The following is a 27,585-nucleotide window of genomic DNA, read 5'->3' as shown; positions in this document are numbered from 1 at the left end:
TCAAAGCAACCAATAAGAATTTGACACAGCTCTGGGAGGCAGTGGAAGATAGGAGGGCCTGGCGTGCTCTGGTCCATGGGGTCACGAAGAGTCGGACACGACTGAAGAACTAAACAACAACGAAGCTGACTTTGCAGCAAATCCCAAATGGAAGTATGAGAAGACTCAGTATTTTGTCACTGCTTTTCAAACAAAACCCAAACTGCTTTCAGCAGTTCCCAGAGAAAACAGCTGCAGATGTTAAAATTTTTATGAAGCAACAATCGAGACATCGTTAAAAAAACCTCCAAGTACATAAAACAAAACATCTCACATGGAAGATCTGATTGGAAATCTTTGCAGCTGTGTCAAAGTCCCACGCAATGATGGTACGGTCAGCTGAGTCTTGGCTTACTGCATCGGTGCTGGTGAGAAATTCTTTTCCTCCAGGGAGGAACATGATATCCAAGGTTTGCTGAACTGCAGCTTTGTAGACTTTTATTACCTGCAACGCAAAAATACCATAAAATTACCATTGTTCCAGTGGCTTCTCAGCTGTATCGTCTTTTCAGCCAGAACCATACCATTTTAATACAGAAAAGTTGTTGCTGACAGGGAGAAAAGGAGGAATGAAGTCAACTCACAGTGGGAATGAAAAGAGAATGAGTTTTTAGAGCATGCCATCTTTCTGCACAATCTTAAAGTTGATTCTTTGATAACCAACAAAACTATTTCCATCAGCCGAACCTGGGTGAATCAAGTGGTGCCAATGTCGGTATTGCTTCTCCCCTACCCCCACCCCAGATCTGTCTCCGTCAACAACCATTCCAACTGGCTACTTGGGTGGAGAATGAGCCCACTTCATGGACCTGGTAGAGACCAACTATCTATGGTTCCTCCTCTGGCAGAGCTATCATGTGTTTCTTTGATACCATTTTTTAAAAACTGTAAACCCTTATTTTGAACGGTTGGCCTAAGGATGATATACGCAATGTATTCTTCAAAGCTTTCACGTCTGGGATCAGATGGTTGTAGGTTTTTCAGGCGGCTTGGCCATGTTCTGTAGGTTTTTCTTCCAAACATTTTGCCAGTCTCTGTGGCCGGCGTCTTCAGAGGACGAGTTAGAACTCTGTCTGGACATGACATCATATTTCAAAATACAGAAGTACTGGAGAACACCAGCAATCATTATGTTAGACTACACAGAGAAGCCATTGAAATCCACAAGCATCAGCACAGCTTGAACAAAAAAGAAGAAAGTCTAAAACTCAACAAAGCCTGGCTCCCAGCACTGAAAAATACAGCCTGCAAAAAAGGTCAACGAACTCTACCCAACCGGTGATCACTGTACACAATACATTACCTAACGACACCCATCAATCACAGTGACAGATCATCTCCCCTCTTATCACAACAATAAACCCATAACAAAAAACATCCTGATCACCATAATTACCCAATCTCCTGAAAAGGACAAAAAGCTGGTCCCACAACCACAAATACTTAACTATCCCACACACTACACCAGAACACAGGCAGAGTTCTAACTCCTATCCTCTGAAGATGCCGGCCACAGAGACTGGTGAAACGTTAGGAAGAAAAACCTACAGAACATGGCCAAACAGCCCAAAAAACCTACAACCACCATCGGATGATATACACACATTGTAAATGAAGAAAATAACAAAACTCTTTCACATATGATAGATTCCAGCTTAGCAACTTCCAAGGGTCTTGGCAAGGTTTTCCTGGTCTTCGCAAAGTTTTTCCAAGGGCCAATTTCAACCCACATCTAGCTCTTTTCCTTTATTGGGGGAAAACATCCAATGTAAGTTAAATTGCAAAGGGTACAGATTCTAAGACAGCATCCCGGAGATAGACTCTTCTCTCTCACACTCACTCTTTCATTGTCATTCTCTCCATGTATACATACATAATTTATCCATACATTCTCTACTCTTTCACCAAAAATGAAAAAAATTAGGTAATATGACAATCCCTATCCTCAGGGATATAGTCTTAAATTTAAGGCATAATATAAAAGAAATACGGGATGAAAAGGAGGACAATTAAGTTCAAAGCTTATAATGACCAGCCAGATAAAACAGTTGAAGCAACTTTCTGGCCCTGGTGTGCCAGCTCATTATTGAGTGAGGAAAGAGGAACATCTTCTTCTGTCATTGCTTGCGCTCCTCTCGCTGCTGCACTGTCTCTCAGCAGCGATTTGGAAAAATGCTTTTCCAAGCTGCTATGCATAGAAACAACTGGTTCTTCTGAGGGTTGTCCTGTGATGTGATGAAGGAGGCTTTGAACCACAAACTACAGGAAAGGAAACCTGGAACAGTTGCACTTCATAGCTCAAGGGAGCGTGGGTCTTAGCAGCAGGATAGAGGCTCGTCTTCTGGTGTTCTTTTTCCCTCTGTAACCAGGGCAGTAGTAGTTGGAAGTGCTGGAGAAAATAACAATCTTGCAGCTGAATGTCCTTTCAGCTTTGGCCCAGCCACTTCATTAGCTCCGGAGATGCTTGTACTTGTCCTCTGCTCTTCCTCAGTAACATGTTGGAGCAGTAGAGGGAGAGTAATATTAATTATGCTTCCCAACTGACAATGGAGCTATAAACCATTAAGTCCAGGGCATTTTAAAAAGCATATGTTTACAGGGTATAACTGAAATTCTGCTCTCAGTTTTCTGCAAATAGACCACTAAATTCATTGGTGTCTACTTCTATGTACGGCCAGCTTGCGAAACATCCATAAAGGCGCTCTTTCAGTCCACTAAAATACAACCTTTCTAAATACAGTATACAAGCTAGGCCTTCCTAAATACAGTAAACATATTTAAATATTCTTGTGCTTAAAATGCTGCAGCTCTGTGTGCCCTTCCTCATTAATAATATCTACATTTGACCACACCCTTGAATTCCTCTTGCAAATCCTTGACTGTGCTCTCATGCTGCCTGACCACATTTTCTCAACTATGCCCTAATGTTGCTCAGTCACACCCTTACAAAGTCACAATGTGTCCCTATGTCCATCTGTGGTGTTGGAGGGCACTAAACAGAATACAACCAAAATGAAGAGATGGTGTCTGTTACAGTGGCTGAAATCGTGTTGCTTAGCATAGCAAGTGACAACTAGAGTATGCCCATTGAATCAATGAGGATTAGCTGAGTCAATTCCTCCATAAATTCCATTGATTTGATGGGTGTACCCTAGCTGCAAATTATTATAATAAACAATAAGATTTAAGCCACAGTCTCAGAAAAAAACTGCCAGGAATACAAAACAAATAAGGCTCTTTTCAGTATTTACACACTAATCGTCAACTGATGCTTATTCCTGCAAATAAATAACTGCACTTGAATAACTCAGTAAGAAAGGAAGGGAGCATTACCAGGGGAGCAAATGTAAACTACTCACTGGGAGAACAATTGTCAAAATAAATAATATTTTACATATCAAATCAGCCTCCACTGCTGCTAGTAGATGCCTTTGGAATGAAAATATGGGTTGGGGTGGCAGGAGAAGAGAGAGGGGCTTGTACCAGGAATTTGTGAATGATTTAAAGTTGCACAAAGAATGTGTGGGTTTCCAACTGGGAAGGGGGCACTCCAGCCATAGCACTGTACAGGAAACAGTTGCTTGGCAACAGGAGTCTTCAGAAAAGAGAGGAGTTAACGTTTACAGTTGGAAAGATCAGAAGGGAGAGAGGAGCACAAAAAGTGCAGTGAAGGCGAGACAAGCAAACAGAGCGACAGAAGCTAATTAGCAGCTGGGAGGGACATAAAAGCATGAGTGGGGGGAAGCAAGGAGTCCCAGCACAAGCCTTCATATGTCGATCATTGATTAAGATGGTCCAAAAATAAAATAAAATCCATAATTAGGCCTCTCTCAGTCTTTGTTTGAAAGCCTTACAAAACGTGTCTATTCATGAAAGTATTGCTTACGAGTTATGCCCTGGGGTATGCTACATGGAATTTTCCCCCTCTTCCATATTGGTTGCAATTTCAGGGTGGAACTGCGTTGTTATTTTTTTTTGTGGGGGAGGGGTGAGCCTTGAGAACAATGAGGAGTGGGAGGCAGGGAGGAAGGAAAGGAAGGAGAGACTAGAGAGCAAGATGAATGTCGTCATCATCTTAGAACTGAGTCCCACTCCTGTTCATTCAAATAATTTATTGTCATTGTAAATATATACATAGTATACCCATACAACGAAATTCACACAGGCACCCAGAGACCAGACCCACATGCACAGACTTAAAAATTCCCTGAACACTCCCCATCCACTAAAAATCCCCACTAAGAGTACAAACATCTACACCGCAGGCTAAGTAACACAGTCCAACTAACTATTCACTACTGGTGGTCTTTAAGCTCATTATTAAGTGCAATTATAGCTCTGGGATAAAAACTATTCGGAAAACCTGTGGTCCGACTCACAGTAGGGAGTTGAATTTCCAACCTCTGGCTCTCCAGCCGGATACATAAACAAATGAGCTATCCAGCAGTTCTTTCAAATTTCTACTTCATAGAATCATCATCAGGTCCTTTCATGAGGGAATGAAGGGCACTGTAGTTTTTGATGGCTCAACACCAGAGCCCTTTGACATCCGAAGCGGAGTGAAACAGGGCTGTGTCTTCATGCCGACCCTGTTTGGGATCTTCTTTGCTGTCATGCTGAAGCAGGCCTTTGGAACTGCAACAGAAGGTGTCTATCTCCGGACTAGATCAGATGGAAAGCTCTTTAATCTCTCTAGACTGAGAGCAAAGACCAAAGTTCAGCTGAAATGCATGCGGGACTTCCTCTTCGCCGATGATGCAGCCATTGCTGCCCACTCTGCCAAAGACCTCCAACAACTCATGAATCGTTTTAGCAAGGCCTGCCAAGACTTTGGACTAACGATCAGCCTGAAGAAAACACAAGTCATGGGCCAGGGCGGGGACTCACCTCCTTCTATTACCATCTCCACAAAAGAATTGGAGGTTGTCCATGAATTTGTGTACCTTGGCTCAACGATATCTGACACTCTTTCCCTAGACGTCGAGCTGGATAGATGCATTGGCAAAGCAGCTACCATGTTCTCAAGACTCACAAAAAGAGTATGGCTCAATAAGAAGCTGACAGCATACACCAAGATCCAGGTCTATAGAGCCTGTGTCCTGAGCACACTCCTGTACTGCAGCGAGTCCTCGACCCTTTGTACACGGCAGGAGAGGAAGCTGAACGCATTCCATCTGCGCTGCCTCCGACGTAGTTTTGGTATCACCTGGCCGGACAAAGCTCCAAATAGAGTAGTCCTAGATCGAGCTGGAATTTTTAGCATGTATACACTACTGAAACAGCGACGTCTACGTTGGCTCGGGCATGTTGTGAGAATGGCTGATGGTCAGATTCCAAAGGATCTCCTGTATGGAGAATTAGTGCAGGGAAATTGCCCCCAGAGGGAGACCACAGCTGCGATACAAGGATATCTGCAAGCGGGATTTGAAGGCCTTGGAAATGGATCTCAACAGATGGGAAACCCTGACATCTGAGCGTTCAGCCTGGAGACATGTGGTGCATCACGGCCTCTCCCAGTTTGAAGAGATCCTCGCCCAGCAGGCTGAGGCAAAGAGGCAGTCACGAAAGCAGCAAAATCAGGGAGCTAGATGGGTTACAGATTGTACTTGTCCTAAGTGTGGAAGGGACTGTCACTCTCGAATTGGCCTTCTCAGCCACACTAGACGCTGTTCCAAGTCCTCCATGCAGAGCACGACACCATAGTCTCTCGAGACTGAAGGATGCCTATGATGATGAGAATTATAGAATAATTGAATTGGAAGGGACTTGCAAGGCCATTGAGTCTAACCCCCTATTCAATGGAGGAATCCAAATCAAAGCAGATCTGGCAGATGGTTGTCCAATGTTCTCTCTTTTTTTTTAATTTATTTTAAAAACTATTGGGTGATGGGGAAGGAATACAAAAGGCAAAGGGCAGTGGGGGGGAATGGAAAAAGGGTTTTGAGAATAAGAAAACATCAAATGCATAATCATTCAATCTTACATATCAAGTATATAAACATCTAATCTATTCATGTTCCAATAAAGGTTCATCTTTCTTCTTCTTTTTCTTCTTCTTCTTTTGACTATTTTGTCTATGTATTAACCTCTTTAGCTTTCAACTTATACGTATCAGAACACCAAGGCCAATTGTGAAATATATCCCCTCTTTCACCCTCCTTTTTTCTTGAGAATACACTCAGCAGACCCAAAATAATATAAATCCTGCTCTCCCCTCCCCTTTCCTCCCTGTGCTTGTTTTGTTTCTGCGACTCTTTTTTCTTCCATATTTTAAAAGGGGAAACAATATCATTCAAAGTTTGCTTTTCTACCTCAATTTCCTTATCTGCTATCGCTACATCTCTTACTGGGTGGTCCTCCATCCCTTGTATATTATCTGATATCTTCATCAATACAACCGGTTCTGAGATCTCTTTTTGGTGTAATTTAACCTCTGCTACCTTCCCTCCCCTAGAGCCTCCAATCACGTCTTCCATCTGGTCAATATAATAATTTACCTGCATGAATTTTTGCAACAGTGACATCTGAAAAGAGGTTTTCCAGTCTAGCCACCGATCTGTATTTTTCTCAGGGGGAGGTTCCATTTTCTGTTTCCACTATTTTCACTTAAAATTCCCTCTCCCCTTTACCCCAGTACACATCCAATATTTCTAATATTTCACCTTACAACTATACCATATTAGCAATAAGATAGCAGGTACATTCAAGTAAGAGATGGAATCTAAAACATAAATCTCTCAAGTGTCTTTGTAGTCGCTAATATCTTCAGACCGGTTGCTTCTTCTTTTCCCTTCTTTTCTCTTCTCCAAGTTTGTTTTAACCTTCACCCGGCAAGACTCTATTATTAGAATGTCATTTGTCAAGATCCCAGTTCAGTTCAAACCACATAGCCCCCAGTTCACAGCTCACAGTCCGTTTCTTCCTTTTACTTCCAAAGACTTCCTTCTCCTCCCCCGAACAGGGAGATCCAGCAATCAAAGTCCCGGCAATGTATTATCCACTGATAGCAGAGTCCCACACAGTCTAAAAATATATAACCACAGAGGAAAAGGGGGTCCAAAGTGAACAGCTTGCAACAGAATTTATTTTTTCAAGGCCCGCCAGTTGATTCTTCAAGAGTTATTTTTCCTCCTTTAATGGAGACACGAGCTATTTCTGCCTGGCTGTTCCTTTTCGAAATAACTCGACCTTCAGCTTGGGTAAAGCTAGAATGCTAGGAATGCCGCTCCTTATCTCATTTGGTCATAAATTTGCACATAATCACTTGTTCTTCATTTAATGAGGTTTTTCATAGAACAAGGGCTTCCACTTACTTTGATGTATACTTTCGCCGTGCTTCTGTTTTCTTATTCTCGGCAAACGGAGCTGTCTTTGGCTAGTTGCCAAAAATGGCGCCCATCTTCGTCTGTGCTGATGTGAATTTCCAGAAGAAAGACAAATCGAGTTGCTGCCCAATCTTCTAACTTCTGTGGCTCACCAGCTGCTGCAGAAGGGTCTCTCCTGACTCTTCCTTGCCCCCCCCCCATTTCTGGAAGGGTCCCAGACCGAAGTGGTTCTAGCTTTCCCCGGGAGCTATTCCCGAGAGCTGCTAGCTTCACCAAGACGAAGCTTCTCCCGGTTGTCCAATGTTCTCTTGAATGTCTCCAGCGTTGGAGTGCTCACCACCTGTTAAGGTAACTGGTTCCACGGTCGTACTATTCTAACAGTTCAGATTTTTTTTCCTGATATAAGTCCAGCTTCCTGTACTTTCAGCCCATTATTATGTGTCCTTGAGAACAGATCCTGGCCCTTCTCCATATGACTGACTACCTTTCAAATATTTCTTTGCCTCATTTACACCCGATTTCTGGATCAAATTTTTGTTGGCTTACTTCCTGGGCAGGGCCTACTCTAGTTCACAGGAATACATAAAGTTGCCTTGCATCAAGTCAGACCCCTAGCCTGTTGTGTGCTCTGTGGCGCCTGCACTGAATGAGCATCACCCATCCAGGATCTCAGTTAACAGTCTTTCCCAGACTGACCTAAGTATGGCAGGGAATGAACTCAAGACCTTCTCCATAAAAAGTATATGTTCCTCCTATGACTATGACCCTCCCCAAGAGCCCTTAAACAAGGCAAACCAGTACACAAACTACAGAGTTACAATGCAAGAGCTTTTAAACAAGATGAGCACTGTGTGAAACGCTTATACAGGGAAATGTCTTCCATCATGTCTACACAGGGGAAACCTCTTTTCAAATCTGGTGTGCTCTGCAATATCAAATATACATCGTTTAAAAACAACATAAAATGGGAGCATTACGTGCGGGATTCGTTTCCAGAATCCCTAAAACAGCCTAAGTACTGACTTTTGCAAATGCCAGCTAGGGAATATAATTCCAAAAAGTTCATTTTCCAAGCTGAGGGGGGGGAAAGTATATAGCCATGTTGAGGGCCAATTGACTGCAACCTCATCTAGATAGAAGAGAAGGCAGAAGACTTCCCTTGCCACTTAAAGCAAAAAGCAAAGCAAAGCGTGCTGCTTATATACCGCCCCATAGTGCTTCAAGCACTCTCTGGGTGCTCTACAAGTTAATTATGCAGGCTACACATTCCCCCCCCCCAGCAAGCTGGGTACTCATTTTACTGACCTCGGAAGGATAGAAGGCTGAGTCAACCTTGAGCCAGCTACAGTGGGGTCTCGACTTATGAACGGCTCGACATACGAACGTTTCGACTTACGAACCGCTCTCATAGGAATATATGGACTCGACTTACGAACTTATATTCGAGTTACGAACTTTTTTGTAACTTTTTTTTAAAGCTAAGTCATCTTAGGTTAAAAGGAAAAAAGAAAAAAATATCCCCCTCTAGTGGCAGAAGGCGGAATAGCAGCTTCCCATTAGTTTCTATGGACGAAAAGAGCAGATACGGATTAAATGGTTTTCAATGCATTCCTATGGGAAATGCAGATTCGACTTAAGAACTTTTCGACCTGAGAACTGACTTCCAATACGGATTAAGTTCGTAAGTCGAGACACCACTGTACCTGGGACTGAACCCCAGGTTGTGAGCACAGTTTGGGCTGCAGTACAGCGGTTTAAGAGAGTGCAGAATGCATATGGAAACTTGATGATGTTTCAGTAGTAATAGCAGCAAAGCTGAAAACTCGTGAATCTAGACCAAAAAAAGCAAGGTGATAGGAAAGAAACTGTTGCCAACAACATGACTTCCTCCCCTCCCAGGAAGTCCAGATGTACTGATCAATCCAAGAGTCGGGCTTCACTGTCAAGCCTATATTGGATTTCATAAGCCAATGAGGCAGTGACAAAGGAAGATCAACCTGCAGCCTTTCTGGTAATCTGTGGAATGGGATAGAGGAGAATTCATAGAGAGGAGGAGGAGGAGGAGAAATAGAGAGTTTTACTCACTCATCCTCCTATTGAGGAGCAAATTGCACAAAAAGCAGCACAGGCAGGCACTGTGACCCTTCTCCACCACATTCTACAGTTGCTGCTGGATAAAGATAAAAATGAGACCATCTATTAAATACACTGAAGAGTGTTCCTTTAGTTCAAAGGTACTTCAGCATATTTATGCTCTGATACATTTCTAGAAATAAAAACTGTTATTTGGACTGGAGGTTTTAAAACTCTGCCATACTCAAGTAGCCTCAATGCTCTACTTGGTTTCCATTTTTTAAGAAGCAGTTTTATTTTCTAAAAAGTAAAAGCTTTCAAAACCCTACAGTCTGCTTGCCGAATCTCAGCATCACCAGACACTCATAAATAGTTTCCAGGAGGAATAATGTCTGATGGTAACAAAATCCAGTATTATGCTGGAATTTCTCACTCTCTCAAAAGTGAAAAGAGTCGGAGGCTGAAGGCTTAACCCATGAAAGGCCATCTAAGCATATGAAAACCACTTGAGAGAGATCCATCGGCTCTTGAATTTGAGAATGACACAAAGGAAGCTGAAATCAAAGTCTTATTTTGGGGCTAATGATGTATCAACATCAATATGCAGCCATAAACTCCATCAGCTGAACAACTCTGGACTGAACATTAGCACAGTCTTGATTCATTGCATGTTGTAGCCTGCCCATATAAACAGTATAAACTTCTCACATACTGAAGCATTTTCCAGAGGACAGGAAGGAAAAAAGGATTTTGATTCTACTTATTTTTTCACCTACTCTGCTATTTAACTATTTATTTATGTAGATATATTTATTAGCTGCTCTTCCGCCAAAGTGCTTAAGAGCAATCTACAGAATAAAGCAGCAGGACAATGAAATATCAGAGTGTGGTAACTCTACAACTGAAGTTAGTTAGTTAGGCATCCTTCAGTCTCGAAAGACTATGGTAACGTGCTCTGTATGTAGACCTATTTGAATCAATTGAACTTAAGGTGGAGTTGACTCACCAAATCCCCACTGATTCAGTGGGCCTACTCTAATGTGACTTATTACTCTAAGCAACAGGATTTCAGGCAGCAGGTTCCCCCATCTCTGTGTAATATCTGTATAATAACGCACAGTAAAAGTCCTGGGGACATTTTTGATGAAATTTCTATTGGGTGAGGAAAGAAAAATACAGCTTGGCCACAAAAAGAAGCAAGTTCATATAGGAAAAGATCATAAGCTTTTTAGGGCTTCCTATACCCACAAAATAATACTCCAGATCTTTTAAAAATGGGTCAAAACCCAATGTAGCTGTTTTTCACCTTGTGAGAAATGTTAGAATCATAAATACTGAAGTTGGAAAGGGCCTATAAGGTGACTTGAGTCCAACCTCGTGCTCAATTCAGGAATTCAGGAATAAATCAAAAGAAGATCTGCCAGGTGGTTCTCTATGTTCCATGCAACTAGATCCTTAAGTATAAAAAGAAACTCTCCCCTTTATAGAAGTATACTCTATCTGACTTATGTCAATCCTATTAGGGTTTTTAAGAGGAGTGTTCTTACTAAGGCCACACACATACCGTGAGTTTCCATGGCTAAATAAGGACCAGAACTGAGATCTTCTGAATTCTAGTCCTTTTTAAGGTGCTTGTCATAAATTATAAAACCCTTAACAGTTTAGAACCTTGATATTTAGCAGAATGTTTCTCCCACAAAATAGCTACCCATCCCATATGCTCCTCTCAGTCCTTGATGTTAAGAATTATAAACACCTAACATCTCGGCTGTGGCTCCTTTCTATGGAATAAGCTTTCTACAGAGGTCTGCTGAGGACCATCCACCTCTGTTTTTAGGAAACCAATTAAGACTGAATTATATAAAGCTGCCTTCTAACTAGTGTGAATATCGTCCTGAGATGTTCACATGGGTTTTATTCATATATTTTTATATAAAATACCGTACAATTGCATTCATTTCACATGCTAGCAAGGTTATGCTCAAAATCCTACAAGGTAGGCTTCAGCAGTATACGGACCGAGAACTCCTAGAAGTACAAGCTGGATTTCGAAGGGGCAGAGGAACTAGAGACCAGATTACTGACATGCGCTGGACTATGGAGAAAGCCAGAGTCTTACAGAAAAACATCTACTTCTGCTTCATTGACTATGCAAAAGCCTTTGACTGTGTCAACCACAACAAATTATGGCAAGTCCTTAAAGAAATGGGAGTTCCTGACCACCTTATATATCTCCTAAGAAATCTATATGTGGGACAGGAAGCAACAGTTAGAACTGGATATGGAACAACTGATTGGTTCGAAATTGGGAAAGGAGTACAACAAGGCTGTATATCGTCTCCCTGCATATTTAACTTATATGCAGAAAACATCATGCAAAAGGCTGGACTGGATGAATCCCAAGCCGGAATTAAGATTGCTGGAAGAAATATCAACAATCTCAAGTATGCAGGTGATACCACACTGATGGCAAAAAGTGAGGAGGAATTAAAGAACCTTGTAATGAGGGTGAAAGAGGAGAGTGCAAAAAATGGTCTGAAGCTCAACATCAAAAAACTAAGATCATGGCCACTGGTCCCATCACCTCCTGGGAAATAGAAGGGGAAGATATGGAGGCAGTGACAGATTTTACTTTCTTGGGCTCCATGATCACTGCAGATGGAGACTGCAGCCACAAAATTAAAAGACGCCTGCTTCTTGGGAGGAAAGCGATGACAAACCTTGACAGCATCTTAAAAAGCAGAGACATCACCTTGCCAACAAAGGTCCACATAGTCAAAGCTATGTTTTTCCCTGTAGTGACGTATGGAAATGAGAGCTGGACCATAAAGAAAGCTGACCACCGAATAATTGATATTTTTGAATTGTGGTGCTGGAGGAGACTCTTGAGAGTCCCCTGAACTGCAAAGAGAACAAACCTATCCATTCTAAAGGAAATCAACCCTGAGTGCTCATTGGAAGGACAGATCCTGAAGCTGAGGCTCCAATACTTTGGCCATCTCATGAGAAGAGAAGACTCCCTGGAAAAGCCCCTGATTTGGGGAAAGTGTGAAGGCAAGAGGAGAAGGGGATGACGGAGGATGAGATGATTGGACAGTGTCATCGAAGCTACCAACATGAATATGACTCAACTCCGGGAGGCAGTGGAAGACAGGAGGGCCTGGCGTGGTCTGGTCCATGGGGTCACGAAGAGTTGGACACAACTTAACAACTAAATAACAAAGTTTTAGGTATGAACAGGATTTATTATATTTTATTGCAATTTTTTGTACTTACCATATTGTATTTTTAGTGTATGATTTTATTGCATATTATGAATAGCCCAGGGAATGGAAATACTAACGGGGCATTATAGAAATGGGGGGGGACCAACAATTGTCCAACTGTCCATCACTCTATCTGCTACACCACACCAGCTCTCTGTAGAGGAGTGTAACCCCATCCAATAGAATCTGAACACCAATGATCAGTCCCCCACCAAAAAAACAACAACCCCACAACCCTATAGACTCGGAGAATTTCCATTTTATTTGAATTGAGCATCAGTTTACTGGTCCTTATTCATTACTAATTGCAAACAAAACTTTCACAGTTCCATCTGTATCTCATGAAAAAAAGAAACAGCTGAGCTTCAATATGCTTAGAGAAGATGGCAATAGCAGACTGAAGATGGGACTGCCTAGCCCCGCTGTTACTGTTTTTTCCCCACGGTCAATGATGAGTCCAAAGAGATGAGTCCAAAGATGAGAGAAATGCAGACTCTTTACACGAACGCAAGACCAGATTTTTCAGGATTCTTGCTCTATGTAAGAATCATAGAGGCAAACAGGAACTCCTCTTAAGGTTCATTGTTGACTGTACGAAAAATGGGACAACAGAAAGGGTTGGAACGAGGCACTCCCTTCTAACCATGCAAACAAACCCAGATGCAAGAATGCCTGGACTGGCTACTATTGTGGTTGGCGAACCTCAGGATTCCAATGAGATAAGATCCTGCAAATTTGAAGTAAGCCCACTCTTGGTGTATGTTATTCTGTAAAGTATCACATTAGCAATGCATACAATATATTCATTGGCAGCAAATCCTCATCTATTTTTCAGTAGCCAGGCTATTGTCTAGGTGGAAACCAAACACCACCACAACAGACACTTCAAGACCTGTTAGCCCAGATCTGCCAGCTACTTACCATTCATATTTTTATTGACAGGAGATTTGGATCCATCTGAGGCTGTAATTATTCTGAGAGCTACTTCAGCTGCATACATGTTTATATGCTACAAATCTCTAGGCCAATTTAACATAGATATGAGTTGTGATCAGCCCATTCTGAAAAACTAAAATTATTCTTGGAGAAGACCCAAAGAACTATTCAAAATTGTACATTTTACTCTCCTGAATTCTTTCTAGACTCAAACCTCAATGTGGTGAGGGGACTTGGGAATGTCAGAAGTTGAAAGCAATGGCATTAGGAATCCAGACTCCTTGCGGAGTCACCCAAAATAGACAGGACAACACTGAGATACCAGATTAAGAGACATCCATTCTCTTCAGGGATTATCAGCAGAAGAGAACTGAGGTAATGAATGGGAGCAGAGAAAATCTTGTTATAATATAGTTCCCTCCTGATCTTTCAGGATTCATGGTTTAGGATCAATTGGTTGCCATTCTTTTGTGCATTAGTAACAAGAGTTAACATGAATGTCACTGCTGTTTTCTATGAACAGCAATGACGTGATGTTGTCTCCATCACTGTCATGTTACATTACTGCTGATTTACAGTAATCAGTTCAGGAGAAAACAAAGAGAAGATGGCCACTGTCGACCAAAGAACTTTACAGAAGAGGCACAATTACAGCAGATTATGGAAGAGACAAATATGACAGGTTTCTTCATAGAAGAACCCTTGATGAACCTGCAATTTTAGAAAATGTAATAAATATATTTCCCAGCATGATCATGTGCTGAAAGTGTGCCCAGTGAGTTCAGATCTTATTCCTAGAATGCCACTTTTCTTTAAGAAGTCAGCATCTTTTAAATAAATGATTCAAAAATTATTGGAAGAAATAAATTACCAGAAGTAGATGGAATATTAATAAAACTATTTTAAACTGCAGAGCATACCTTACGCCTTTTAATCTTATGATAAAGGACCAAGTAGGTACTAAGAGAATAATCCCTGAGACCACAGATGGGAAAAGTGCCATTACTCACTTCCCGTATGCCGATTCTCTAAAATACAAGGGCCTAGAGTTATAAGGCCATTTAAGAACATGGGAGAGTTTATCAGGACATCTGCTTCTTCTTCAATCAAATAGTTGCAGGGTTGTGAAGAGGCTACTGTCATTTTCCACTTGTATCAGGCTCAGGGCAGTGAACGGATCATGCAAGCTTCTCGATCATCATCAGAAGTACCACTGTACTGAATCTGACATGAACAAAGGAGTACCTATGTAGCAAAAGCTGAGTTCTCATTGAAGTAACTAATCCGTGTATGGGCTGAAAAATTTCAGATTTTGGGTGGGGCTTCACATGATAATATTCTTCCATACAAAAGGTTCCCTCCACATAGAAAATTCAAGAGGAATTGTTCAAGAGCTCATTCAGTGAAGTGTTTGGTCTCTTTCCCACTCTCTCCTTGTTGGTGTCAAGTAAGTGGCGCTCTTACCAGAGTTTGTGACAAAATGTATTCCTAAAATACTTCTTTTCTCTTTGAGAAAATCAGCATCTGATGAAGGTGAAAGAAGAAACTGAAGACTCAACTCACTGGAAACGACAGTAATGTTTAGAAAAACTGAATGCAGCGGAAAAAGAGAAAGACCAAATAAGAGATGGATTTGTCAAATTTTATAAATGGTTAAAATGGTAAAGAGAGGATATAAGAAATATAATTCTGAAAATGTGAAAAGCAATCATAAAATGGAAGTTTAAACAGCAATGTACTGAACATATCTTAGAGGTTACGTCAGAACAAACAGCTAGTTTTTCCAGAACAGCAAAATACTTGTAAAAGTTTATTGGCTCTGCAAGGCTAGCAAAACACATTATAATCCAATGGATTATGCAATTCTACTGGATCCTATATAGCAGGGGTCCCCAACCCCCGGTATGTGGCCTGGTGCCAGTCCGTGGGCTTCCTGGAACTGGGCCGTGGATACGGATCTCTGCCCCCCCCGCTCGCCCACATGGTGGGTGTGTCGCGCTTGAGGAGAGGCATGCTGCACTTGCGGGTGGGCGTGTCACGCTTGCGCACATGCATGCGCAATGCCCCTCCGCAAGCGCAACACGCTTTATCTAATGTATTTATCTAATTTCATAGAAGCAATTAGATAAATACAGTTTATAGAATTAGACAAACTGATATTGTCTGGATTCATTTTCTCCACTTGGGAAAAGTAGAATGAAAATGACTAGGACGTCTAGAAAGACCTACTTCATCATGAGCGAAACAATGGTTTATTTTTATCCTCTGAAGAGATGACACATTTAAACAATGAAACTACTTTTATCTTGATACCCAGATGAACACTAATAAGACTCAAATGGTTATCTGACCTCATACTGGAATTAACTCTTTCAGGGATAAATGTCAGTTGTGATGGACCACCATACTATCTTAGAGTGCTCTGTGCACTTTGTGTGTCATACATTTGACCTTGACAGACTGACTTAGTTAATGACAAACTGACTTAAATTAATGAAGTTACAGCCACAGCCTTGGACTTGAAAGAGCTGAGCTGAGTTGTTGATGATAGGAGTTTTTGTAGGTCACTAATTCATAGGCTCCACTGGCTCGGACACCCGCTGTCAACTCCTTTGTTCTTTCTCTAAGGCAATTAGCCTTCCTTTGTTCCGTGATCACCCACACCCTAGGACAACACAGACAATGACACTTTTCATCCTTCCTATGAGGAAGAACTCGAAGTTAGGAAGAGCTTGGGCCACTTCTGGAAGCCAGCCTGTGAACTCCTAGCATACCTGTAGTTACAGCAATTGAGGTTTGCCAGCGAAGGCAACTGAACATAAAGTCCTGATAAATACTACAAAAGAATGTAGCACATGGAATATGGAAAAAAAGAAGGAAGTGAGGAAAGTTAGTTTTTGCTTCATATCCACCAATTGCTCTTAAATAAGGACTTAAAGTATAATTCAAAGCAAAATAGCTCAGCTACTACATTAAAGGGGAAGTACAAAGGCTTTGATCATGAGCAGAAAAGAAAGCAGTACCTAAAATACCTACATTACAGTAAAGAACACGTTGTGCACACTGAAATGACAAGGCAACTGAGAAGCAATTCCCACCTGGCTCTTTTCAATTAAGGGCAAATTAAGCTCGTAATAATAGTCAAAATTATGAAATGCTGGGCAAAACTATTTTTTTCTCTTCCTACCATCTCAAACGTAATCGGGGGAGTGGGAGAAGGAAAGGAAAAAAATGTGCTTACTGCTTTCCACAATTCTGATTTAAAGATGGAAAATGAATGAGAATCTGAAAATAGATCTGTACAGTGCTGAAAGAAGCTACTGGGCTGCAGGAATTCAGTCCTAATGATTTATGGCTGTTCAGATGCCCTGTGTGGAAGAAAAGCAGCAAAGGCACGAAGCAGTTGGATGCTTTAGCAATAACATTTCTACACCTTTTTATAAAAAGTGTTATTAGGGGTACCACTAGAGGTTTTGGCCACAGTATGAAAGATAGATGAGAGCTGCATTAAAAAAAAACACTCCAACAAGCAGAGGACAATGATGAAGAAGGAGGGGAGCCACAAAATGATGCCAAATTATACAAGAGACTTTAATAAAGATGTCAACTGGCTGACATGTTTCAGTGAAGACCTTCCTCAAGGACATACAACCAGACATTATTTTGTTGCAATATTCTAGTAAGGCAACAGATCTCAATCTCCTACAGTGCGCCAACAAAATAATGCCCATAAGTCCCTGAGGAAGGTTCCAACCAAACAGCGCAATAAATTTGGCGCTGTTTCATGGTTTGCCTATTTTTTCATCATAGCAGCTAATAGGGAACCTTCGTTAGAATTCTAATTATTTAAGACACAGAGTGAATTCTTCTGGGATGCAAAATTCCACCAGAGCTTGCAACTTTGCTTACTTTCCATACAACCTATACAACTTCAAACAGGTCAGTGTTTCACAAAAGAAACCAGGTTCAAAATGTCCTTAAGATCTGGAACCAGCTGTTCTGACAAAGAGCAGATGTATCAAAACATACAAATATATGATGGTGTTAAATCCTGTTTACAAATGAAAATGTTTACCTATTTTGCATGTTGCACATTCAGATTGTATACATGCATTTCTTGTTTGTTGTGCAGCTTTTTTAGTCTTTAGGGGTTAATCTCTGCAGGATATCTCCAGAAAGATGTGTTTAAAAATTCAGTAATAATATCTATAAAATTGGTAATGATATTGTGATGGCTCCATGTTTGTGGAATGCTCTGCTAAAGAACACTCTTCTTGATGTTTTTAAATGGGCATCGCAACACTTGAATGCCCACGCTGGAAGCATACTTTCAGCGTGCTTTTAAATGAATAATGTCCAATTTTCTTTTACCGCTTTTACTATTGTTATCTTCATTATTTTATGTTGGTTTATTTAGTTGTATTTTACATGCCATAGGCTTTAAATGTTACCTTGAAGGTTTCCCCACAAAAGCCAACATCTAAAAATATTATAAGTAAATCCTGGTCATATAGAAAAGCGGTCCCCAACTTTATTAGCCCCGCGGACTGGCTGGGGAAGGCGGGGTACCCCACTGTGCACGTGCACATGCGCGAAGGAGCACCTGCGCTCTTGCACGGGTGCGCGCACTCGTCCCATGTGCAAAGGAGCAGGGGGTTGGGGAAGGCACGTGCATACTCGTGCGCATGCACTCGCATGCAGGCGCAAATGGGCTGTGTGGGGAGTGTGTGCAGGGGGTGTCTGTCTCCACAGCCTGGTCTGGCTCAGGCCACAGACCAGCACCAGGCTGTGGACCTCTAGTACAGAATGACTGAGAACAATTTTTAACAGAGCATATTGAAAAATCTTTGCACATGTTTTTATTCACCAAAATATCTATCGAAACAGGGTTTTAAGCTTTTTATGCACAATACTTTATTTAAAAATAAACTTCCACAAGTTGCCAAATAAAAATCTTACTCTCTTGTCTTCAGGGCAGAAAAAGTTTGAAGTTTTTTGTTCTCATCTGTAAGAATAAAATAAGCAAAGATTTCACTCTCTCATCATATTGGCCAGAATTCTATTGGCTATTTAGGCCAATATAAATTGTTGTTGTTTAGTTGTTGTGTCTGACTCTTGGTGACTCCATGGACCAAAGCACGCCAGGCCCTCCTATCTTCCACTGCCTCCCGGAGTTGGGTCAAATTCATGTTGGTAGCTTCAATGACACTGTCCAACCATCTCATCCTTTGTCATCCCCTTCTCCTCTTGCCTTCACACTTTCCCCAAATCAGAGTCTTTTCCAGGGAGTCATCTCTTCTCATCAGATGGCCAAAGTACTGGAGCCTCAGTTTCAAGATCTGTCTTTCCAGTGAGCACTCAGGGTTGATTTCCTTCAAAATGGATAGGTTTGTTCTCCTTGCAGTCCAGGGGACTCTCAAGAGTCTCCTCCAGCACCACAAATCAAAAGCATCAATTCTTCAGCGGTCCGCTTTCTTTATGGTCCAGCTCTCACTTCCTTACATCGCTACTAGAAAAACCATAGCTTTGACTATGTGGACAATATAAATAGAGTGGCATAAATCACCACAGGAAAATGCAATTAAACAAGTTGCTGTCTGGATTCTTCTTTGCACAGAGGAATACAACTCATGGCAACTCATTCACTAGCACCAATTCAGCACTGTAATTTATAGTACTATACTTTAATCTGCCATAAATAACTAATAGGATTCTGGCCAGATAACCACAGTGGTGTTTCAGTACAAAACTGTCTGGTGTTAGATCCAAACTTAAGCCTTATTAGAAGTGTGCAACACAAAGCAAAAAATGAAAAGTGTATAAGTGAAGAAGAAAAAAAAATAACAAAGCAGCTTTGACAGCTTTACAAACCCTGATGATTATTGTGCCAGACAATTCCTTACTTAAAAAACAATCTTGACTGGTGTAAATTAATTCTTTAACACTTATGACACGTCCCAGAATTTGCCCAGCAGTAGAGTGACACCAAATTAAATGCAGAATAAATTTCTCAAATGTGTCCGTGCTCTTTGCTTCTTCCTTCTTTTTTTATTTTAAAGAGTGAATTCATCAGCGATTGTATCTGACTGTTTACTTTTACAAAACAGGACAAGAATGATTGACAAAACCATGTTCCCATGTGGCTTCAACATAAAATGCCAATTTTCTTCTCCAAAACAGCATCATTACTTACCCACATGTGTTCTCTCTCCCTAGGATGCTTATCAAGCAAGAACAAGTAATGTTTGTTTCAATTTTGTTTTTACCTTGGAAGACCTCATATCCCAGGCTTTAACTTCTGGGCTGAATCCACCACAAATAAAAATATTAGGATCAAGAGGGTGAAACATCAGGGTGCTGATCCGAAAATCATTCGTAATGCTAAACGTCTGGGTTCCTAAAATGGTAACAGAAGAGAAGGAATTTGAGTTATTTTTGATGGGGGCTGGGGTGGCGGAGAAAGAAGTGATTTACAGTTTCACAACCTTTATTTCCTTAATGTAACCTTCCCCTACATATATATACCCATACACCGATGATATAGATAGATAGACAGACAGACAGAACATACAGAGACAAACAACACTGTGAGTATACATCTTTCTAAATTGTACCCATGCAGAGAGAAGTCAAGCTAATCAGATGTAAACCAAAACCTTAAATGACCTTTGTCACATCAATATTTATTTTATTTACCTTATATATCTGATTAGCTTGACTTCTCTACATGAGTACAAGCCAGATGATGTACATCCATCAGAACATTGTTAGTAAAAATAACAATAATATTTTCTGCATAATTCTATGAGTCTGCCTGGTGCTCTACAAAAATGGATGCAAGGCAAGGGAAACAGCACAGGAATGGGAAGGCTGTAAATGCAACAGAGAAATTATACAGTTTTTTCCTGAAGTGCTACAGTCCAAGAAAAACTTTTTATTTGATTATACATATTAGTTAGGCATCCTTCAGTCTCGAAAGACTATGGTAGCGTGCTCTGTATGGAGGACTTGGAACAGCGTCTAGTGTGGCTGAGGAGGCCAATTCGAGAGTGACAATCCCTTCCACACTGAAGACAAATCCAATCTGTCCCCTGTCCAGCTCCCTGGTTTTGCTGCTTTTGTGATTTCCTCTTTGCCTCGGCCTGCTGGGCAAGGGTCGCTTCAAATTGGGAGAGGCCATGATGCAGTGCCTGCCTCCAGGCTGAACGCTCAGATGTCAGGGTTTCCCATCTGTTGAGGTCTATTCCTAAGGCCTTCAGATCTCGCTTGCAGACGTCCTTGTATCGCAGCTGTGGTCTCCCTCTGGGGCGATTTCCCTGCACTAATTCTCCATACAGGAGGTCCTTTGGAATCCGACCATCAGCCATTCTCACGACGTGCCCAAGCCAACGTAGACGTCGCTGTTTCAGTAATGTATTCATGCTGAAAATTCCAGCTCGTTCTAGGACTACTCTGTTTGGGACTTTGTCCTGCCAGGTGATGCCAAAAATCCGTCGGAGGCAACGCATATGGAACGTGTTCAGCTTCCTCTCCTGCCGTGCACAAAGGGTCCAGGACTCGCTGCAGTACAGGAGTGTGCTTAGGACACAGGCTCTATAGACTTGGATCTTTGTATGTGTCGTCAGCTTCTTATTGAGCCATACTCTCTTTGTGAGTCTAGAGAACATGGTGGCTGCTTTGCCAATGCGTTTATCCAGCTCGACATCCAGAGACAGGGTGTCAGAGATGGTTGAGCCAAGGTACACAAAGTCATGAACGACCTCCAATTCTTGTATAGAGATGGTAATGGAAGGAGGTGAGTCCACGCCCTGGCCCATGACTTGTGTTTTCTTCAGGCTGATTGTTAGTCCAAAGTCTTGGCAGGCCTTGCTGAAACGATTCATGAGTTGTTGGAGGTCTTCAGCAGAGTGGGCAACGATGGCTGCATCATCTGCGAAGAGGAAGTCCCGCATGCATTTCAGTTGGACTTTGGTCTTCGCTCTCAATCTAGAGAGATTAAAGAGCTTTCCGTCTGATCTAGTCCGGAGATAGACACCCTCGGTTGCAGTTCCAAAGGCATGCTTCAGCATTACAGCAAAAAAGATCCCAAAAAGTGTTGGTGCGAGGACACAGCCCTGTTTCACTCCGCTTCGGATGTCAAAGGGGTCTGATGTTGAGCCGTCAAAAACTACAGTGCCTTTTTGCTGCTTGATGTGAAACACAATCTTCTCCCCACTCCTATACTCCCTCTCCCAACACACTCCCATTTATGCAAGCCAACTTGCTATTGCTATCAAAAGACAAGTGTCTTTCTATGAGCCTTTTGATAAAGTCATAAGACAACTAACTCCGAGTACAAATTTCCAATCTGTCCTGGAAACTCTCTGGGGCAGGGAGTTGACACTAGCAAACTCACTCCTTAAATGTCTCATAAAACATGAAAAAAAATAGGCAGGTGGCCATTTATACATCAGCAAATAGCACAACTTGTGTTATCAGATAGGCCAGTGATTCCCAACCTGGGATCCTCAGATGTTCTTGAACTGCAACTCCCAGAAATCCTTGTCAGCACAACTAGTGGTGAAGGCTTCTGGGAATTTTAGTCCAAGAACATCTGGGGACCCAAGGTTTGGAACCACTGAAATAGGAGAACAAAAGAAGATGCTGACTTGCAAAACTGTATACACTTGTTTACACCTTGTTATTGTTATGTACTATCAAGAGACATCCCACCTCATAGGAGTTTTTAATGGTATGTGAGATATTTGAGAAATGGTTTTACTAGTGTCATCTCCCAATGAGTGTCAGCTGGGGATCTGAACCCAGGTCGTTTGAGTCCTACCCACCATTTTATCTATATATCTATATATGTGTTTGTGTGATGTAATAGATAATATATACATATTTAAAGCTACATCATATATACAGTAGTGTCTCTCTCTCTATATATATATTCATATATAGCTTTAAATATTGTCTTTAATTATGTAAGCTGCCTTTGTATAATCATTGTTTTTAGCTTTAAATACTGTCTTTTTAAAAAATATATTTTTATTCATTTTGATAGGACAGAGGTCATGGTACAAATAGGGGGCCAGACAAGAGGGGGGGAAGGGTAAGAAAGGGTAAAATTCCAGAGAGCAAAAACTATTGTTACATCTGCTTATACAATTGTATTGAAGATGGAAATCATACGAGTGAAAAACATTATAACAATTTTCCATCATATTTATCATTATTAATCTTCCATTTTCTTGGACTTTCTCTTTCTTTTTATCTTTATGTTATGCTAGTTTTATAAGCATTCTGCCATCTTATATCTATTGTTCTAAATTGCTCTATTGCTCTAAATCACTGTTATAACCATTAATTTGTGTTTATTTTATCATATAAAAGGTCCGGGACCTTCTTCAACCTAATGGTTTGGTGGAGGTCCTGGACTCCTCAGTGGCTCTCTGTAACAAATTTGTTACACACTTTGAGGGAAAAATTGCTCAGATTCGCAAAGATTTGGACTCCATTGTTGATGCAGAGGCCATGGTTGTGTCCAGTGCTCCAGACTTATGTCATAATTTATTGGATGAGTTTCAGTTGTTGCGACCTGAGGATGTGGTGCTTGGATCGGTTCGTGCCACCACTACAGAACTCGACCCTTGCCCATCATGGCTAATAAAGAAATCTGCCAGGGGAGTTTGCACCTGGATCCTGGAGGTCATCAACTCCTCGTTAAGAGAGGGAGTGGTTCCTGCCCCATTAAAGGAGGCAGTGATTTGCCCACTCCTAAAAAAACCTAATCTGGATCCAGGTCTAGTGAACAACTATCGTCCAATAGCAAACCTCCCTTTTCTGGGCAAGGTGTTGGAATGTGTGGTGGCTGAGTAGCTCCAGGCTCTCCTGGATGAAACGGATTATCTAGATCCATTTCAATCGGGTTTCAGGCCGGGTTATGCCTTGGTCGCCCTGTTTGATGACCTTTGCCGGGAGAAAGACAGGGGTCATCCCTGTTGATTCTCCTGGACCTCTCAGCGCCTTTCAACACCATCGACCATGGTGTCCTTCTGGACAGACTGGCTGGGATGGGAATCGGAGGCACTGTTTTACAGTGGTTCTGTTCCTACCCAGCTGATCGAGTCCAGAAGGTGGTGCTGGGGACAGTAGCTTTGACCCATGGCGGTTGCGTCATGGGGTTCCTCAGGGCTCTATACTGTCCCCCATGCTGTTCAATATCTACATGAAACCGCTGGGGGAGGTCGTTAGGAGGTTTGGGCTGAGGAGTCAGCAATATGCTGACGACACCCAGCTCTACCTCTCATTCTCTACCAATCCAGGTGTGGCGCTCACCGTTCTGAACTCGTGCCTGGACTCGATAATGGTCTGGATGAGGGTCAATAAATTGAGGCTCAATCCAGACAAGTCTGAAGTGCTGCTGGTAGGTGCCCCACCAGATAGGTTAAAGGGCCATTTCCCTACCTTAGATGGGATTACACTCTCCCTAAAGAACAGGGTCCGCAGCTTGGGGGTGCTCCTTGACCCCAGTCTGACCTTGGAAGCCCAGGTGGACTCGGTGTCCAGGGGTGCCTTCTTACAGCTGCAGAGAATATATCAACTTCGCCCTTACCTGGATGAGCGGAGCCTGGCAGCAGTCACTCATGCACTGGTAACAACCAGACTGGACTACTGCAATGCGCTATACGTGGGGCAGCCTTTGAAGATGGTCCGACGACTGCAACTGGCACAGAACTTGGCTGAGCGTCTGGTAAGTGGTGCCGCCGCACGGACTGATATCACGCCAGTTCTGAAAAATTTACACTGGCTGCCGGTTGCTGCTCGGGCCCAATTCAAAGTGCTTACTCTGACATATAAAACCCTAAACGGCTTAGGACGTGGTTACCTAAAGGACCGCCTTCTTCCATATGAGCCTGCCCGTCCTCTAAGATCAGGCCAGGAGGCCCTTCTGAAGGTGCCATCCCTGAAAGAGGTGAGGGGGATGGCATGTCAAAACAGGGCCTTCTCGGTTGTTGCCCCCCAACTTTGGAATGCCCTCCCTAGAGAGATCCGCCTGGCTCCAACACTCTTGGCTTTTCGACGCCAGGCAAAGACCTTTCTGTTTAGCCAGCATTTTAATTAAACAATATTCCCTAGCTGGCCATATGAGCAGCAGGACTTATTAATTTTAATGTTTTAATTATTTATATATATATATATATGCTATTTTATATTGTCTTTGAAAATGTTTTTAATGTTTTTAAGTTTTAATGTTGTACGCCACCCAGAAGCCACTGGCAATGGTGCGGCTAAAAATACTGTAAATGAAAAAAAAATATTGTAAATAAATAAATATATTCTTTCACCACAAAATACCTTCTTAGATTTAACGTTTATTTCCACTACTCTATCTCCATATTCTAACCAATATTTTGTGCCCCTCTTATCATATGGTCTTTCATTTTCCATCTCATAGACCACGCACCCATTCTCAAGGGCTTCTTCATCCAATCCAGGTACATCTGCCACAGCATGTTTTCCATCATCTCAAAGTTCTTAGTAAACCGCCATTTGCTGCACTTCCACTATTGACATCGCCATAAAGTGGATTAACAAATTGGCTCTCCACCGCATTGTATCTTCACCTTTTTCTTCTAGAACCTTCTGGGGTTTAAGAATAAAATTGTCTGTCTGTCTCTTTGTGGTTTTAAAAAATTGATTCCCTGTTGTACTTTTACTTCTTTCTCCATCTTCACTGTAACTTCCATTTGTGTTCCCACATCTTTAATTTGTTCAGACAACTGATCCATCTCTCCTTTCATCTGGTGCATTCCATTAAGTATAATGTTTTGAATATTCTTGAGCATGTCTTGTTGTCCCATAATTGGAGGTATTATCTGGATTTCTTTCCAGCAGGTAGAAACTACAATAGTTATTCGCAATAGTAGCTTAGGGCAGAAGGCTGACAGGAAGAAGGGCACTTCCCAAAACTGTTTCTGACTGCTTCACAGATTTCAATTCATCAGTAGTTTATAGTTATATTGTCCTGCAGGAGCGAGTTTTATTGCAGCAATAGAAGCAAAGTTGTTTTTTCTACCTCCCCCTTCCTCCTCCTTTCTTTTTGTTTCTCTCAGCCAAACCTCAGATGAAGAGGAAAGAGAAATGTCCGCCAGTCTGGCCATATATAGGTCTAGTCACTTTGTCTGACAGATTACACCCAGTCTCTTCATTGTTTAGGTCCTTAGCAGTTCCATATGTAAAACAAATCACTTACTTCAAGTTTGGTCAAGGTTATTTTTCCAAAATCCTTCTGTACTTTTCCTCTCTGTGTCTTGGGGCATTCACAGCTTTGTGCCAAGATGACACCACTCAATTTCTGCTTTAAGGAGGAAAAAAAGACTTCAAAGAGAGGCCAATCCAGGCATCCCCTGGTCTTCCTTCCTTCTCAGTCAGATTCTGTTGCTTCAGACTTTCACTTCTCCTAGTAAAAATCCTTCCCACCCTCAAGTTTGGAGGGGTTGAAAACTTGTGGTCTCGGTCAGTTTCAGGAGCCTCCTGAAACCCCACCGATCTCACTGAGATGAAGCCCCACCTCTTTAAATATTGTCTTCAAATGATGTAAGCCACCTTGAGTCCAAATACAAGCATCAAAGCATAGGATCAGAGAATAGTGAAGTTGAAAGGGGCCTACAAGGCCATCAGGTCCAACCCCCTTCTAGATGCAGGAATACAAATCAAAGGATATCTACCGGGTGGTTGTCTAAGTTTCTCTCAAATGCCTCCAACTGTTGGCGCAATCACTACCTCTCAAGGCAATTGGTTCCACTGTTGCAGTGCTCTAACAGTTAGGAGTTTTTTTTTTCTCATATTCAACCAAATCTGGCTTCATGTAACTTGGAACCCATTGTTGTTTGTCCTGCACTCTGGGATGATCAAGAACAGATCCTGCCCCTTCTCTGTATGACAGTATTTCAAGTATCTGAAAGGTTTTATCATATCACCATTTGTCTTCTTTATTCAAAGCTAAACGTGCCCAGTTCTTTCAATCTTTCCTCATAAGTCTTGGTTTCCAGCCCCCTTATCATCCTTGTTGGCCTCCTCTAAACTTGTTCCACTTTGTCAGCATCCTTCTTGAATTGTGGTGTCCCAAATTGGACACAATAACCAAGGTGAGGCCTAACCAGTGCTGAATAGGGGGAAACTAAATTTGGTAACTATATTTCTATTAATGCAGCCTAAAATAGCATTTGTGGTTTTTTGTAGCCACATCAAACTGCTGGCTCATATTCAGCTTATGATCTATGACAATTCCAAGACCCTTCTTGCTAGTAGAGAAAGGTATCCCCCACATCTTGTAACCGTGCATTTGATTTCTTTTTCCGAGGTGCAGTACTTTGCACTTATCTGTTTAATTTCATTCTGTTGTCTTCTGCTCAATGCTCCAGCCTATCAGGATCATTTTGAATTTTGTTTCCGTCTTCTAGGGTATTAGCTATTCCACCCAATTTGTGTCATCCGCAAATCTGACAAGCATTCCCTGCACTCCCTCATCCAAATCATTAATAAAAATGCTGACAACCACTGGACCCAAGACTGAGCCTTGGGGTACCCTACTTGTTACCTCCTCCCAGTTGGAAAAGGAGCAAGTAATCATCACCCAATGAGTACAATTCTGTAGCCAATTGTGTATCCACCTGATACTTGATCTATCCAGCCCACACCTAGTTAGCTTGCTAATCAGGATATCATGGGGCACTTTGTCAAAAGCTTTGCTGAAGTCAAGATATACTATGACTACCACATTCTCTTTGTCTATATTTAAAACATATATCCATACAAATGCAAAAATGAAGGTTGTGTTATTATTTTACAAATATGTTGGTTGTGTTATCAGACAGACATATTTATTTAACACTGTTGGGAGAAATATCTTACAAGTCCCAATTTTTCTATGTTTCAGAGGCCGGGGGGGGGGAGGGAGG

General features: G+C 41.8%; 1 protein-coding gene across 4 annotated transcripts in view; it reads right to left on the bottom strand.

The window, feature by feature from the left end:
- The window catches only part of WDR25 (WD repeat domain 25), a 111,305-nt gene that overhangs the window by 9,284 nt on the left and 74,436 nt on the right, over nt 1-27,585 (bottom strand). For all 4 annotated transcript variants that reach the window (XM_020793588.3, XM_078383785.1, XM_078383784.1 and 1 more), the window contains 2 exons: nt 19,906-20,036; nt 314-484 (listed from right to left, as the gene is read on the bottom strand). In XM_020793588.3, coding sequence (XP_020649247.3) covers nt 314-484; nt 19,906-20,036 — 302 coding nt within the window. The remainder of the gene's footprint in view (nt 1-313; nt 485-19,905; nt 20,037-27,585) is intronic.

This window comes from Pogona vitticeps, chromosome 1 (genome assembly GCF_051106095.1).
Source record: "Pogona vitticeps strain Pit_001003342236 chromosome 1, PviZW2.1, whole genome shotgun sequence".
In the NCBI taxonomy this organism is placed as follows: domain Eukaryota; kingdom Metazoa; phylum Chordata; class Lepidosauria; order Squamata; family Agamidae; genus Pogona; species Pogona vitticeps.
Note: the sequence above shows the minus strand (reverse complement) of the source record. Positions and strands in the feature narration are given on the sequence as shown.